This window comes from Tauraco erythrolophus, chromosome 3 (assembly GCF_009769465.1).
Source record: "Tauraco erythrolophus isolate bTauEry1 chromosome 3, bTauEry1.pri, whole genome shotgun sequence".
Lineage (NCBI taxonomy): Eukaryota > Metazoa > Chordata > Aves > Musophagiformes > Musophagidae > Tauraco > Tauraco erythrolophus.
The window spans coordinates 104,767,722-104,782,727 of record NC_141467.1 but is presented as its reverse complement, the minus strand read 5'-3'; the positions used below and the strand labels follow the sequence as shown (position 1 = coordinate 104,782,727).

At 52.3% G+C, this 15,006-nt stretch overlaps 1 protein-coding gene across 1 annotated transcript in view; it reads left to right on the top strand.

Moving 5' to 3' along the window:
• Window positions 1-15,006, top strand: part of ZC3H3 (zinc finger CCCH-type containing 3) — a 199,282-nt gene that overhangs the window by 171,397 nt on the left and 12,879 nt on the right. The window contains exons 11-12 of the mRNA XM_086609604.1: window positions 10,671-10,846; window positions 12,545-12,753. Of these exons, the coding sequence (XP_086465730.1) occupies window positions 10,671-10,846; window positions 12,545-12,753 (385 nt within the window). The remainder of the gene's footprint in view (window positions 1-10,670; window positions 10,847-12,544; window positions 12,754-15,006) is intronic.

The following is a 15,006-nucleotide window of genomic DNA, read 5'->3' as shown; positions in this document are numbered from 1 at the left end:
TTAAGCTGCATTTAAATCCTTTAAGAATGATTTCTTGCTTCTCCATCCTGCTGAGAAGGTTGTGCTCCTTCTTCCTGAGGTCCCTGCTGCTGTGGTTGGGCGAGCGGTGGGACAGGAGCAGCTCTATGCCCACTGCTGCCATTTCAGAGCTCCAGCCTCTCCCTCAGAGGAGAAGGGCATAGACAAATCTCTGGTGAGAAGTCCAACAAGGGTTATTAAACATCTGGCTGTGGAAGTTCTGAAGGCCCAGACTGCTCCTTGATCTTGTCCCTCCAAAACTGGTGCTGGCTGTGGCCAGAGAGCATCTGGGAGAGGTTTTGGATGTGTTGGGGGTTGCAAAGGGAAGCACTCCAGCTTTGCAAACAGCCTTCCTCTTTCCCTGGAGGTAAGCTAGCATCGAGAGAGGTCATGTTTTGGGGCTGTTTCTTCCAGATCAGTTTTCTGGGTGGCAGGCTCATACTTGTGGGTCTTCAGCATCTCATCGGTGGGTCCGCGAAGGTTTGCTCCTCTCCTGGAGGCCCTTCAGATTCTGTGTGACACCTCAAGCAGCTCCTTCACGTGCAGAACATTTGGCCTATGCTTTTAATTTGGGACTGACTCAGAGGTTTCAAATGCAGATGGTTTTTCTTTCACATCACCCCAGGGCTGATGCCTGGAGAGAACCAGCCGCAGCAGGAGCACATTTCCTGGCTCCAAGTGCTCATCTCCAAACTCCATGACGTTGTTATGCTGAATTAGACCAAATCAAGCTGAGAAGCTCCTCCATGCCCAGCTACCAGGGGGGCTCTTTGAAGTGCAAGAAGTCTTAATATAAAAGCTCTCCTCTCGATATTAACACGAGGAGGGATACGGAGAAGGCTAAGCTTTGAGCCATCCCAAATTTTCTATATCTTGGCTGTACCTCCATGTAATTCCTTTTATGATCCTATCACAACTGCCTCCAATTTCCTTTCCCCTTTGATTCAGAGAGAGCTGGTGGCGGCGGGACACGCTTGCGGTGTTGGGTAGGGAAGGACGAGATCTTGTAGGTGTGCAGGATCTGGCCGGACCTGAGTAGAGGGACCGTGAAGAAATGGTGACGGACCTCTCAACACGATGAAGGGCTGCCCAGGAGGCAACTGGGAGGGATGTTCATTAAAGTTGTAAATCAGTGAAACGAGTGAGCTGGTCCAAGGGTGGAGAAGAGGAAGAGGAGAAAGACTTGCATGATTGTGCTGCTTAGAGGCATGTCCCTTTTCTCTCCATCTCGTTGGAATCTTTAAAGATGACCCACGTGGGGATGGGCTTTCTGAGCCCCAACGTCCTATTCTATAACTTCTTGTCATCAAACGCATCCTGCGCCGGGGATAAAACTCCGGCTCCTATTGGAAGAACCAAACCTCAAACAGATTTAACCGCCTGCGTTCATGAAGGTTGGACATTAAGGTCTGGACATCAGCAAATTGCTTCTTCTAAAGAGATGATCCATTTTTTACACTTCCAGCGGGAGAGCGTGATGAGGAGGTGGCGCATTAAAGCAGCTTCTCCTCCCCCTTCTCACTCATGCGAGGGAAAGAGCCATTTAAGATTTAAATTTATCTCTGTCTCACACGCAGCTGTTTTGGGCTCAGATGGAGGACAGGTGGTAGAAACGCTGGTTGCGTGCGTGAAGCTTTGCGTGTAGCTGGTTTTTTTAGAGGTTACAAGCCCTGTCTTGGCTTTCTGAGGGAGGATGTCAACGTGCATATGGCGCGAAAGAGGAGGAGTTTGCCAGGTGGATTCATCAGCGTCCTTTTTCCTGGTGCTGGAGCAGGCGCGGCATGGAGAGCTACCTGGACGTGGCTCCATCGCCTTAATTTTGACCCAGATTGTGTTGGATCTGGTCGCCAGGAGTTTTTAGTGATAATTTGGGCATATCTGTCCATGGTGGCTACGTATCCACCTGTCCCAGCTGTGGGTTCATAGTGTGTTGAGTGGACCTGGACCTGTTAGAGTGGGTCCAGAGGAGGGTCAGGAAGATGATCCAAGGGCTGGAGCACCTCTGCTCTGGAGACAGGCTGGGAGAGTTGGGGCTGTTCAGCCTGGAGAAGGCTCCAGGGAGACCTTCTAGCAGCTTTCCAGTACCTAAAGAGGGCCTACAAGAGAGCTGGAGAGGGACTGTTGACAAGGATGCGTAGTGATAGGACACGGGGCAATGGCTTTAAACTGAAAGAGGGGAGATTTCAATGGGATCTAAGAGAGAAATTCGTCCCTGTGAGGGTGGTGAGACACTGGACCAGGTTGCCCAGAGGAGCTGTGGCTGCCCCATCCCTGGAAGTGTTCAAGGCCAGGTTGGATGGGGCTTTGAGCTAGCTGATCTGATGGAAGGTGTCCCTACCCATGGCAGCTGGGTTGGAACTAGTTGATCTTTAAGGTCCCTTCCAACCCAAACCATTCCGTGATTCTATGATTTTCGGTGCTTGCAGGCATGTGTGGGTGGCACCGGAGAAAACTCCTGAGCAGTGGGGCAGCCCTTTCTCTGGGATTGGGGATTTGTGGGTTACCTTCTCCCATCACTTGGAAACAGCTGATGGAGAGCAAGCACTGCCTTTGATACCTCTTTTATAGTCCACTGCAACTGTACCAAAATCAACTACAAAAGCAACTTTATTTTGTTTATCTTTAATTTTGGCTCTGGTGGACAGGTGTTTTCTGGGTGCTAGAGTTCCCTGCTTGATTTGTTTGGGGTTTTTTTTTCCTATAACGTGTAGCAGAAATCTTCAGTCAACAAACTGATTAGTAAGTAAAATCTTTATTTCAAAAAAAAAAAAAATGGTTGGGCTTGAGAGAGAGAGACCTGGACAGGCTGGAGAGTTGGGCGGGGAGAAATTTAATGAAATACAACAAGGGCAAGTGTAGAGTCTTGCACCAGGGTAAGAACAACCCCATGTACCAGTACGAGCTGGGGCTGAACTGCTGGGGAGCAGCACAGGGGAAAGGGACCTGGAGGTCCTGGTGGACAGCAGGATGACCATGAGCCAGCGATGTGCCCTTGTGGCCAAGAAGGCCAATGGGCATCCTGGGGTGTATTAGAAGGGGTGTGGTGAGTAGGTCTAGAGAGGTTCTCCTCCCCCTCTACTCTGCCCCGGTGAGGCCGCATCTGGAATATTGTGTCCAGGTGTGGGCCCCTGAGTTCAAGAAGGACAAGGAACTGCTGGAGAGAGTCCAGCGCAGGGCCACAAAGATGATTAAGGGAGTGGAGCATCTCCCTTATGAGGAAAGGCTGAAGGAGCTGTACTGGGCTGTACTGGTCTCTTTAGCTTAGAGAAGAGGAGACTGAGGGGGGACCTCATTAATGTTTATAAATATGGAAAGGGTGACTGTCATGAGGATGGAGCCAGGCTCTTCTCAGTGGCATCCAATGATAGGACAAGGGGAAATGGATATCAGCTGGAACACAGGAGGTTCCGCTTAAACATGAGGAAGAACTTCTTCCCAGTAAGGGGAACAGAACACTGGAACAGGCTTCCCAGAGAGGTTGTGGAGTCTCCTTCTTTGGAGATGTTCCAAACCCGCCTGGACGCGTTCTTGTGTGATCTGATATAGGTGGTCCTGCTCCGGCAGGGGGATTGGACTAGATGATCCTTTGAGGTCCCTTCCAATCCCTGACATTCTGTGATTCTGTGATCCTACCTGTGTATCGCTGTGGAAATCTTTGTGGGTTTCCAGTCGCATCTTATTTACCGTACTCCGTAATGGCATAATGAGGGTCCTTATTGCTCCTTTAATTTAACTGGAGTATCTTCAAGAACGTTCAGATGCTTACGTTAAAGATGTTGCTTATCAGGGCAAACTCAAACTGCTTAATAGCCTGGGCCAGTTGATAATGGTGCCGAGATAAACACCGAAACATGAAAATTAGGAAGTTCAGGGGAAAAGCAGTCGCTGAATCATGGCTATAAAGTGGGAACGTACTGATGAGACAGAGAGTTCTTGATTTCAACCTGAACTTCTGTACAGATGAACGCAAAAAAGAGCAGATTTCGTCTTTGCTTCCCGTGCTGGAATCTCCCTTCGTTCCCATCTGTTCTCTGTTGTCGGATGATCTCTGTGTCCAGCGAGCAGTGGGTGCCATCTTCCCTGAGCCACCTGGAATCATGCACGTGGTGGAGCCTCTGATGCAGATGACTCTATAGGGGATGTCTAGTAGATGTCTGGCTTGCTCCATCCCTGAGGGTGATGATTTGGGTTTGGTAATTACCGTCGATGGGTTCCCCACGTGAAACTGGCTCCATCATGGCTTTGGGGTGTGATGGATGAGATTGTGAGGGTCTCTGATGGCAATGGAGTTCCTCAACAAAGCAGTGCAGGGAATGACTGAATGCCGTAGACCTTCCCATGCAGGAGTGAACGCTGGTCTTTGCTCTTTGGCTTGGGATTCACCTTCTGGGTGTCCACATCCAAAGTGTTATACTCAATGGCTCAACATCCAAGTGGAAACCAATACCAAGTGGTGTCCCTTAAGGGTCTGTACTGGGACCAACACTGTTTAATATCTTCATCAGTGACATAGACAGTGCGATTGAGTGTACCCTCAGCGAGTTTGCAAATGACTCCAAGCTGAGTGGTGCCTTTGATTCCCTTCAGGGAAGGGATGTCATCCAGAGGGACCTTGACAGGCTGGAGGAGTAGGTCCATGTGAATCTCATGAAGTTCAGCGAGGCCAAGTGCAAAGTCGTGCACCTGGCTTGGAGCAATCCCCAGAATCAATATAGACTGGAGGATGAATGGATTGAGAGCAGCCCTGTGGAGAAGGACTTGGGGATACTGGTGGGTGAAGAATTGGACAAGAGCACAGGGCCAGGTTGCCCAGAGAAGTTGTGGCTGCCCCATCCCTGGAAGTGTTCAAGGCCAGGTTGGATGGGGCTTTGAGCAACCTGGTGTCGTGGAGGGTGTCCCTGCCCATGGCGGGGGGGCTGGAACTAGATGATCTTGAAGGTCCCTTCCAACACAAACTGTTCTATGATTCTATGATTCTATGATTTGGGCTGGACCATGCAGGAGGAATCATAGAATCATAGAATAGAATCATAGAATGGTTAGGCCTGGAAGGGACCTTCAAAGGTCATCTAGTCCAACCCCCCTGCAAGGAACAGGGACATCTCCAACTAGATCAGGTTGCTCAGGGCCTCGTCCAACCTGGCCTTGAACATCTCCAGGGATGGAGCATCCACCACCTCTCTGGGCAACCTGTTCCAGTGTTCTACAACTCTCATGGTAAAAAATTTTTTCCTAATATCCAACCTGAATCTACCTCCCTCTATTTTAAAACCATTACCCCTTGTCCTATCACAACTGGCCCTCCTGAATAGCCTCTCCCCATCTTTCCTGTAGGCCCCCTTGAGGTACTGGAAGAATGGATGCCGCAGGGACAAGGCTTTTTCTTGCCCTCTTCAATCCCTCCCAGCTCTTTTACTGCCTCTTAAATGTGATGTTCCCAGTGATTTTAGGAACACCATCCCATTCTTGTTCCAGTTCTGGAGGTTTTTTTAGCTCAAATACTGGTTTATTGCCTGCAGATACCAAGGAAGAAGGTTCACGGCTTTGCAGTAGATCCTATAGAGCATTTGGTAGATCCCAAATCCAAGTGAGCATTTGGAGAAGGCCATCAGAAGCCATCGCTTCCCTGCAAGCATTTTGCTGGGCCACCAAACTCTGTTTTGGGGACAGAAGCCCGTTTTGGAGCAAATTCCTTAGGATAATTGTGTTGGCTAAATTTCTCCATCATTATTCCACAGCTCGGATGATGTTCGGATGTGTTGTCCTCCAGGTTTTAACGACAGGGAGCTGGATTTTTTTTTAATTTTTTTTTTAAGGCTGCTTCCATCTGCACCCAATTATAAAAAAGCCATCAAAAAAAAGCTATTTACTGGCTGTCAGTTCCGAGCGGCGTCGGAAAACGGCTCCGCCACCTCCAGCAATAGCTTCCCAACAGCCACTTAGTGCTGAGATGTGGTGGGTAAGAGGGACATTAAACCAGCCTGACATCAATCCAACCAGTTAATCCTGCTGTTCGGCGATGGGGCTACCTGTAACAGCTCTGGTGAAGCCGCGCGGACATCCAGAGGGCTTTAGAAAATAGAAAGCACTTGACTTGAGGCACTTGGATTTTGGGGATCAACTCGTGATTTTAATGTTCCCCTTCCCTAGAAGGTCTCCTGGGTGCTAGTATCACCGCAGTGCTCCAGTTTCCAGGCAGGAGCTGGACTCTTGTGTCCATCACAATGGACGGAGAGATGGACACGGGCCCAAGGAGATGGGAAGACACACCAGCGCTTTGCCATCTCTTGTCCGTCCGCTGGTCCCTTGTCACCCGCCATCCCCTGGCACTGGGAAAGGAGCGATGGAGCTGGGGATGAGACAAGCCTGGAGATACTTGAGAAGTTCAACCTGGGCGAACTGTTGGTGGAACGGAACTGAGAATGCCAGGCTGGATGGGATCTCTCATCCCCACTCCATAAGGTCAGTGGGTGGTTGTTGGTTGGCCCAGTAACCCAGCTTCGCCTTCCTCCCGCCCTCCTCCACCTCCTGCCAAGCTCCTTCATGGAAAATGTTAATTAACGTCATTCCCGAGGCCGAGCCGAGACCTTGCACCAGTTGCTGCCTCCTTCTTTGCCAGGTCCGTGCTAAACAAGGCCGTGCCTGCAAAACCCCCTCGTCCCCGTCCCGCTCCCCGTTGGGCCATTTAAGGCTTTGTGGGTCGTTAGTGGCACCTTGAATTTCACCCAGAGCTGCCTTGGAAGCCAGAGAGGAGTCCCAACCGCGGGGGCTGCCAGCTGGGCACCATCCCAGCACCGGGCACCGCTGCCCGTCTGGGCTGCGGGGGGAATCCCGGAGCGGGGAGACTGGGATGGGGACAGAGTCAAGCAGGATGTTGACATCCTCATCAGCACCCGATGTAGCCGGACGGTTTCTCCCCAGGAATTTTTGGGGTGTTCTGAGTTTTCTGTTGTCTCTATTGGAAGAGTCCAGAGGGTTTTTTTTTTTCTCTTTTTATGGTCCAACCTGCGGGCTGGCGGGGGTCCCACGGGGGTATAATTAGCCACCCCAACAGGTGGAAGGGATCGGATGGCCCCCGGCGCGAGGTCGTGCCCGCCACCCCGCAACCCCACTCGGCTTCACCCCACCTGACACCCGGCGAGCAGCAAACCCCCTCGGAGCAACCCAGCCCCGGCATGTTTGCGCTGGCACGCGGGGCAAGAGCAGAAGAGCTGCCGTAAATAAACAGAAGGGGCTTTTCCAGCCACCGAGCCTGGCGGGGAGGTGATCCCAGCCTCACCATCCCAGCCCTGGAAGGACGTTAGCCGGGTGCTGGGAGTGGCATGGAAAAGCCATTAGAAACTTGAGCCGAGGACACGGCCCCGGGATTAGTGGCTCACGGTTTGTTTTCTTTATTAAGTATCTTTTTGCCATGGAGCCAGTAAACGTGGTCCCATAGAACGATTGGCTCAGAGGTCTGTGCTGGGGAGGTGACGCAGCCCACTCCGGGCACCCAGCTGGGACCATGGCACCGTTCCCCGGCGGGGATTTATTACTGGTCCCTGGGATGTTGTGTTTCTCGGCTTTTCCCCTGCGTTTCGCAACTTTTCCCCAAAAGAGCATCATTCTCCAGCATAGCGCCATCACCGCGAGGGTGATGCATCCGTGTGGCTTTTTGAGGCCAGGGCTCTTTTTTCCTTCTTTTCTGCTTCCCAAGTCCATTTTGTGCTGGGAACCACTATACGGGAGCTCGGGGGCCCCCAGTATAAGAAGGACGTGGGAGAGGGTCCAGAGGAGGCCATGAAGATGGTCCTCCAAGGGCTGGAGCACCTCTTCTATGAAGACAGGCTGAGAGAGCTGGGGTTGTTGAGCCTGGAGAAGAGAAGCCTCCATGGAGGCCTTCCAGCACCTTCCAGTACCTAAAGGGGCTACAAGAAAGCTGGAGAGGGACTTTTGACAAGGACATGTAGTGACAGGACAAGGGACGATGGCTTTAAACTGAAAGAGGGGAGATTTCAATGGGATCTAAGGAAGAAATTCTTCCCTCTGAGAGTGGTGAGGCACTGGAACAGGTTGCCCAGAGAAGCTGTGGCTGCCCCATCCCTGGAAGTGTTCAAGGCCAGGTTGGATGAGGCTTTGAGCAACTTGGTGTAGTGGAAGATGTCCTTGCCCATCTAGAACTAGATGATCTTTAAGGTCCCTTCCAAACCATTCTATGATTCTGTGATCTCACATCCTTGGGCAGAGGCTCTGAAGAGCTGCCACCCTGATGATAATTAGCAGTAATCAACTTCAAGTGGGTTCATAATTAATAGGAGGTTTCCAGGGTGTCACCATCATTGCGAGGATGGAGAGCTGAGGGTGGTGGTGGGCTAGAGACCTTCCAGCGTGCAGTAGATCTGATGTTCCATCAGGCCAACTTGCCGTCACGTGAGATAAGTGCCGTTGAACTAGAGCTGGATCCAGCTGTAAGGATGATCCGGGAATTGTTTCACGTTGATGCCAATCAGGAAGGTGATGGCACAGCTTGAGAATCCATCTCTCCTTGTTTTGCTGCCCGATATTGTATGAAACGTGAAATCCTGAGGTTTTGCCCTTGCTTTCCTTGGGATCCACTTGTCCTGGCAAAGCGGGCTCGACAGCTCTGCCCATCCTGCACCGCTGGAGCTGTGTAATTTCTTGGCAGACATCATCATCCATCACTTTTCATTCATATAAAGAACTGCTTCAAGCAAAGCGTGTGGGGAAAAGGAGAATGAGAAGATAAACCATAGAGGTTTGCAGGTCTTGTCTGTGCAGATGATCTCTGAGCTGAAGAAGGGGGTGATTTCATGGAGAAACTTCTTACAGAAGAATTAAACAGAGATTATGGGTTTTTTAATGAATTTTCAGTGGAAAAGTGGTGCTGTCACCGCACTGTCCCCCCTGTTGAGCCAGTGTCCGTGTGTCCGTCTGGATCCCCAGCCCTCCTGCTGCTCAACGCCATCCCCAGCCTCCAGCAGACGAGCTCCTTGCTCCGATGCCGACTTCAGCGACCGGCCCCGGGCAGCAGAGCTGCCAAACCCCTGTGCCCTTTCAAAGAGAGAGCTCCCATGGCTCAGCGGGGCGGCCACTTCATCCCAAAGGTCAGCGCCGGGAGATACTCCCATACCCCCAAAGTCAAGTTCCGTTAAAAGGGCAGGAGCTCACCTACATCCCGCATCGTCGGGAAGATGCATTTTTATAAACAAGCGAGAGTGATCGCGCTGAAACCCTCTGAATGTTTCTCTTCTCGTGGATTTCTCCTGTTTTCCCCCAAATTCTGCAAAGCATCTGTGCTACCCTCTAGTAAAGAGGTTTCCAACATGGGCATCCAAGCGTGGAAGGACAATCCGCAGGGAAAAAGCGATCGGTGTCTTTGCTCATGGAAAAGGTCAAGAGGAGAATGGATCCTGGTGTTGGGAAGCCTTCATTGCACCATGTCTGTTGGGTTGTGTCTTGCCATGGGTGTCATGACGTGGTACATGCCTGTGCTCCTGCAAGGGCCAAGCTGGGTGAGGTTGGATGGAGAATCCTGGGTGGGAGTGGGTCTACGCGGGGCTGAGCAGGGCTGAGCAGGGCTCCAGGACCTGCTCCCACCGTGCATCCCTTGGGATACACTGGGATGAGCTCTCTGGATCGCTGGATGTTGATGTCGCACCGTTGGGAACAATTGGAGATTGGGGAGAGGCTTCTCCCTTCTCCCGGCCAACATTCCCAGCCACCCAGATAGAAATCACACCTGAAGGCACCTTTTCTGCCCTGCCTGCATCTCTCTCCTGCCTTTGCCACTTTCAAAAAGTGCCATTTCCCATCAGAAAGCCTTGTCCAGCAGAAGCTGTGGAGCACTGCCAACATCTCCCTCCCACCAGTACAGCCAGGCGCTGTGGGGATGGCTGTGAGCATTGCTGCTGGAAGCCACCAAAGTTCTGGGCTGGGAGCTCAGAAGCACTTTTAGGGGTGGACATCTTGATAGGTTGCCTAGAGAAGTTGTGGCTGCCCATCCCTGGAAGTGTTCAAGGCCAGGTTGGATGAGGCTCTGAGCAATGTGGTCTAGTGGAGGGTGTCCCTGCCCATGGCAGGGGGGTTGGAACTGGATGGTCTGTGAGGTCCCTTCCAACCCAAACCATTCTATGATTCCTAAGCCCCAAGCAGAGCGGGTTGAGCTCCAGCCCTGGGCCACCTGTGAGGGTGGTCCAGGCTGTGATCCCAAAATAAGTCCTAAAAGGAACATGCTTTGTTCCTGCTCTTCCCTGCTCCTCCTCAAGTCTCAAGCATGTCTGGGACAAGAAAACTCTGCGTCCTCTCCAAAACCAGGTTCTCCAGCCCTGTTGTAACCTATTTGGGACCTCCCAGCACCACCACCTTGGGGGAAGACGATTGCTGTTAAGACTGTGGTGGTTTGGGTCCGTAAAATCAGGCACTTGGAAAGCTGTGGGTGAGCGTGTAGCATCTCCCAGAGGAAGGTGTTATTTTTTTAGTAGTATTTTGCCATGGAATGGTATTTTGATACGGAGAAGGAAGCACCAACACATCCTTCACTTCCTTTGGCAACGTGTCGGTGCCACCTGAAGGAGCTCAGCTCTGGGAAGCCGTGTTCCCCACGAGGCTTCCGCTGTCTTTCCCAACGTCCTGCTCTCTTTTCTCCCTCGCAGTGCAAGAAGAAGCACACGCTGGTTTGCCCTGACTTTGCCAAGAAAGGCATCTGCCCCAGAGGCGCCCACTGCAAACTGCTGCACCCGCAGAAGAAACGTCACCCAAAAGACGCCGAAGATGGGGACCGCGGTGACCTCCCCTCCAAGTGGAGACGGGTCTGCGAGGAGACAGGCAGGTAGGGAAGAGAAGAAAGTCACTTTGCTGCTCTTAAACAGTTTTCTTCTCAGCTCGCTCCGGGTCTTTCCTCTTCCAGACGTGTATCTGTCTACGCACTGATTTAAGGTGTTGCTGATGTGGGTCGATGTGGTGCCTTCTTGATAGAGCCACCATGGGCAGTAGGGTTGGGTAGGGTCTGTGCTCGAGGGAGAGATCCCCAGGCAGAGCTGATGGAGAGGAAAGAGAGGATAGCTCACATCTTGCTACCCGGTGGGTGTCTTCATCCTTAGAAATGTGCCACCCAGGGCTTCGGCATCTCCAGGTATCTCCAAGGCTTTTGTAGACCTTCCTCCTGGGAGATGGGAGAGCCCTGATGGAGAGTCCACTGCCAAAAGTGGGTACAGCTTATCCATAGCTCCGTGGGAAACTGGAAACCATCATCCCTCTTCCTCTCTCTTCCTCACTTCCGCGGCAGGGAGCAGAGTTGAGCCCTCGGCGTGGCATAGAAGGACTCACTGTCGGGGCTGGACTCACTGCCTGAAGAAGCAGAGGTGGGGATGGGCATGGAGATACAATAGGCTTTGTAAAACCTTTTGATGCTGGGCTGGGTCTGTGGTTAACCCTTGGAAGTTCTCTGAGCTCTCTCTGATGCTTTTGGGTGCTGGGATGGAGCCGCAGGTTGATGATGGACACGTTGGTCCTCGTCTTCACAGGGAGACAGATTTTCTTGAGCTTGGCACATCCTTGCCTTCCTCTGCCCTCACCCCCGAGCCCTGCCTGCAGAACGACTACATCCCAATGTAATTAAAATTAAAACCAAATTGAAATTTGGCTTTAAAAGACAAGATCTAAAAATCCTGGTTAGCAGGAGGGAAAAACGCCATCTTAGCTCCTCCATGGCTCTTCACAGCGGGACGTGAGGGTGAAGGTGGGATGGAAACAGAGGGTCTGGGACCTCTGCTGGTCTGGTCCATGCTCTTGTCTGGTCCTGGGCCTCATCCTGGCCCTGCCTTGTAAGGTAGCAGAGGGGGACAAGTGCTCAGCGGGCTCTCCGAACTTATCTCGGGTGACGGAAGAGCCTTGGAATGACACTCAGCTCACGTCCCTAGTGCGAACGAGGTGTAAAATAGCTCCTTGCTCTTTTTTGGGTAAGGAGACATGAGCGTAGGGCTGGACAACGGGAAGGCACCCCTCTCCTTGGCATCCTCCATGGAGAAAGGAGCTTGCCTGAGCTTGGAAGCTGCTCAGGTTTTTTTTTTTCAGTTATTGACAGTCATTGGAGATGTCAAAGGAGCTGAAGTGTCACGTTAGCTGGGCTCGGAGGAGGGCAGCAGGGCTGGGGCTGAGCCAAGCCCAGTGGGGCATCTCCAAGCCATCCCTACTCCCTACACCTTCCATCTCCCCTCTCCTCCACTCCTTCTGCCCAGCCAACACCCGAATGGGAGCTCAGCGCCTCCACGAACATCTGAGAGTGGAAATTTCACAGGGAAGCTCAGGACAGGGAACCCAGCTGGGGAGTGAGAAGCTCTGTCCGGATCCAGGCTGGCTCCTGGGAAATCAGAGATACGGAACAGTCTGGGATGGAGCCCCAGGAGCCTCCGTGTGCCGCTCCAGTGATTCATCCCAGCCTCTTCCATCGTACGTGGTACCATGCCCAGCATTGCCAAGCGGGATCGTTTTGTTTTACCTTACTATTTTTAACGTGTGCATCCTGCAGGAATGATCCAGCCCAGCTCCATGATGATGGGGAAATACCTGGACCCTCCAGTGCGGAGCAAGAGGTGAAGTTTTGGAAAGAGACGGACACCTCACCAACCAACTGGCTGCAAAAGCTGCCGTCCTTCATCTCCCTCCAGTCCTCAGCCTCTCCTGGTGACGACAGCTGCAAAGTGGAGGAGGACGAGGATGAGTCGGAGGATGAAGCAGGTAGGAAGCTCTTGCTCTGCTTTTCCTCACGCATGCTCCAAGCTCTTCCGATTCACCAAGCAGGAGATTTATTCCCCTGCTGCTCTCCATGGGTTTTGGTGGGGTTGGTGGTCCTTGTGAGTCACCAAACCAGTTACACTAGGAGCTCAAACTGGGATTTGCATCTCTGGTCACGCAGGGGCATGAACCGTTGGCTCTGCTCCCGAAACCACGCGGTAGGATTTTATCCCTGTCTTTTATTGTCGGCTTCTTCTTCCTTATCATAGAATCATGGAATGGTTTGGGTTGGAAGGGACCTCAAAGACGATCCAGTTCCAACCCCCCTGCCATGGGCAGGGACACCCTCCACTACACCAGGTTGCTCAAAGCCCCATCCAACCTGGCCTGGAACACTGCCAGGGATGGGGCAGCCACAGCTTCTCTGGGCAACCTATAAATTATTCGATGATGAATCCAGTCTCGTTCCTGTGATGGAACCATAGCAGTCTCCAGTAGGAAGGTGTTTCAGAGGGATGCAGTGATGCTGTGCCTCATCACTGGACCCACAGAAGGACCTCTGGACTTATCTCTGGACCTCTGGACCACCCATCGCACGTGTTTCCTGGTGTGAAATAGCTTTGAAATAAAAACATTCCATGCAGCTTGCAAGTTTAAAGGAAAAGCTGTGTTAATCTGGGATTATCTGCTTTGTACTTCTATTAAAAGGTGGGGGAAGAGGCTTTGGAAATCAGGGAAATTTTTTGCAAAACACAGTTTTAGAATGAGCAAAACTTCTTATGAAGTCCGACACTTGAGAGCAAACGGCTTCTGCCTCGACATTTTTTTTTGAGTTTTGGAAAAGTTCAGGAAAATGTTTCGATGGTTTGAAACTGAACTGACTGTGGGAGAAAAGAAAAAAAAAAAAAACCAGGAGGAAATTGTAGAAGCGATGAGAAGAAACATGTTTGTTTCTCCGCAAAGCGGCTCATGCTGAAGGTTTGTGCTTCTCCAACATTTTCCTTGGCTCCTGGTCTCCTAATTCACCTCCAACACTGGAAAATCCCTTTATCACCAGCAGCTCTGCGGGAAGAGATGGGACTTTGGAGCACTCTGAGGATACGTCCGCGGGAGCAGAAGTGATGGAGATGGTGCCTGGTCCTTCCCAGCGCTGCGCAGGAGGCTGTTAGGTGGATGATGCTTCCTGCTTTCCATCTCCCGTCCTTCTCCGGAGGGATGTGCAGCAGCTGCAGGTCCTGAGCACCATCGGAGAAAGAGGGGCAGCGTCTGGCTCAGAAATGTGGCAATTAAGGATGAAAACCCCACCGCCAGCTCGGCTGGCACGAGATGTGGCTCAGTATGAACCCAAGAGCTGGAGCATCCCTCCTCATCTTCCATCCCGTGTCTCTTCCAACCGAGTGTGCAGCCGGAGCGGGATTCCACTGGGAGCAGGGATGAATTCAGCGCCGAAAGCCAGGCTGGGACATTTGCACCGTTGTCCGTAAGTGGGTGCCGAGGATCTGCGAGGCTGTGCCTGGCTCGACCGCGGAGCGCTTCGAGCCAGGGAGGGCTGAGATGCCTCAACGCTGTCGGAAAGAGAATTCCCCGGATTAACAACATATTCCTGAAGTCACAGGCGAGTGTGGGCGCTGTCGAACCGCGCCGCGGTGGAGACGGCGAGGGACCGTTGTGGCTGGGAAAGCTCCTCTCCGCGACGCGGGGAGAAGCGCTCCGCTTCCCTTTCCAGGGATTTCTTGCCCCCGGCTCGCCTCCCTCCTTCCCTCTCCTTGGCCCTGGTTCAACTCCCTTTTGATCTCGGCGGCGGGGCCGGGGAAGCGTTCCCAAAGCAGCGGCTTAATCGGGTTTTTTTATCCCTGCGATGAAGGCGGAGCAATTAATCCGTGGATGAGAAAGCCGTCGAAACGCCCCGGATTGCGCTTGGCGACCTGGAATAACTCAGTTGAGAGGGCAGAGGCACCAGCCTTTTCCTCTTAGCTCCGGTTTGCACGTTCAAGGGAGGATGATTTCCAGGTGGTTTGGGTGGGAGGATGAGTAGAAGGAGCTGGTTTAGTCCAGGGATGTCGGGTGGTGCTGGCATGTCCGAGGTCGGGGGGCGCATCCCTCCGTGATCCATCATCTTTGCCCAGGGAGCACGTGGCATCAGGAAAGCAGATGCTGGAGGGTCCCTAGGAAAGGAAAACCAGGCAGGAATTGCAGATGGTCATAAAATCATCTGATGATGAAGCAATTTTCCTGCCAAAGGGGATGGCACGCGAT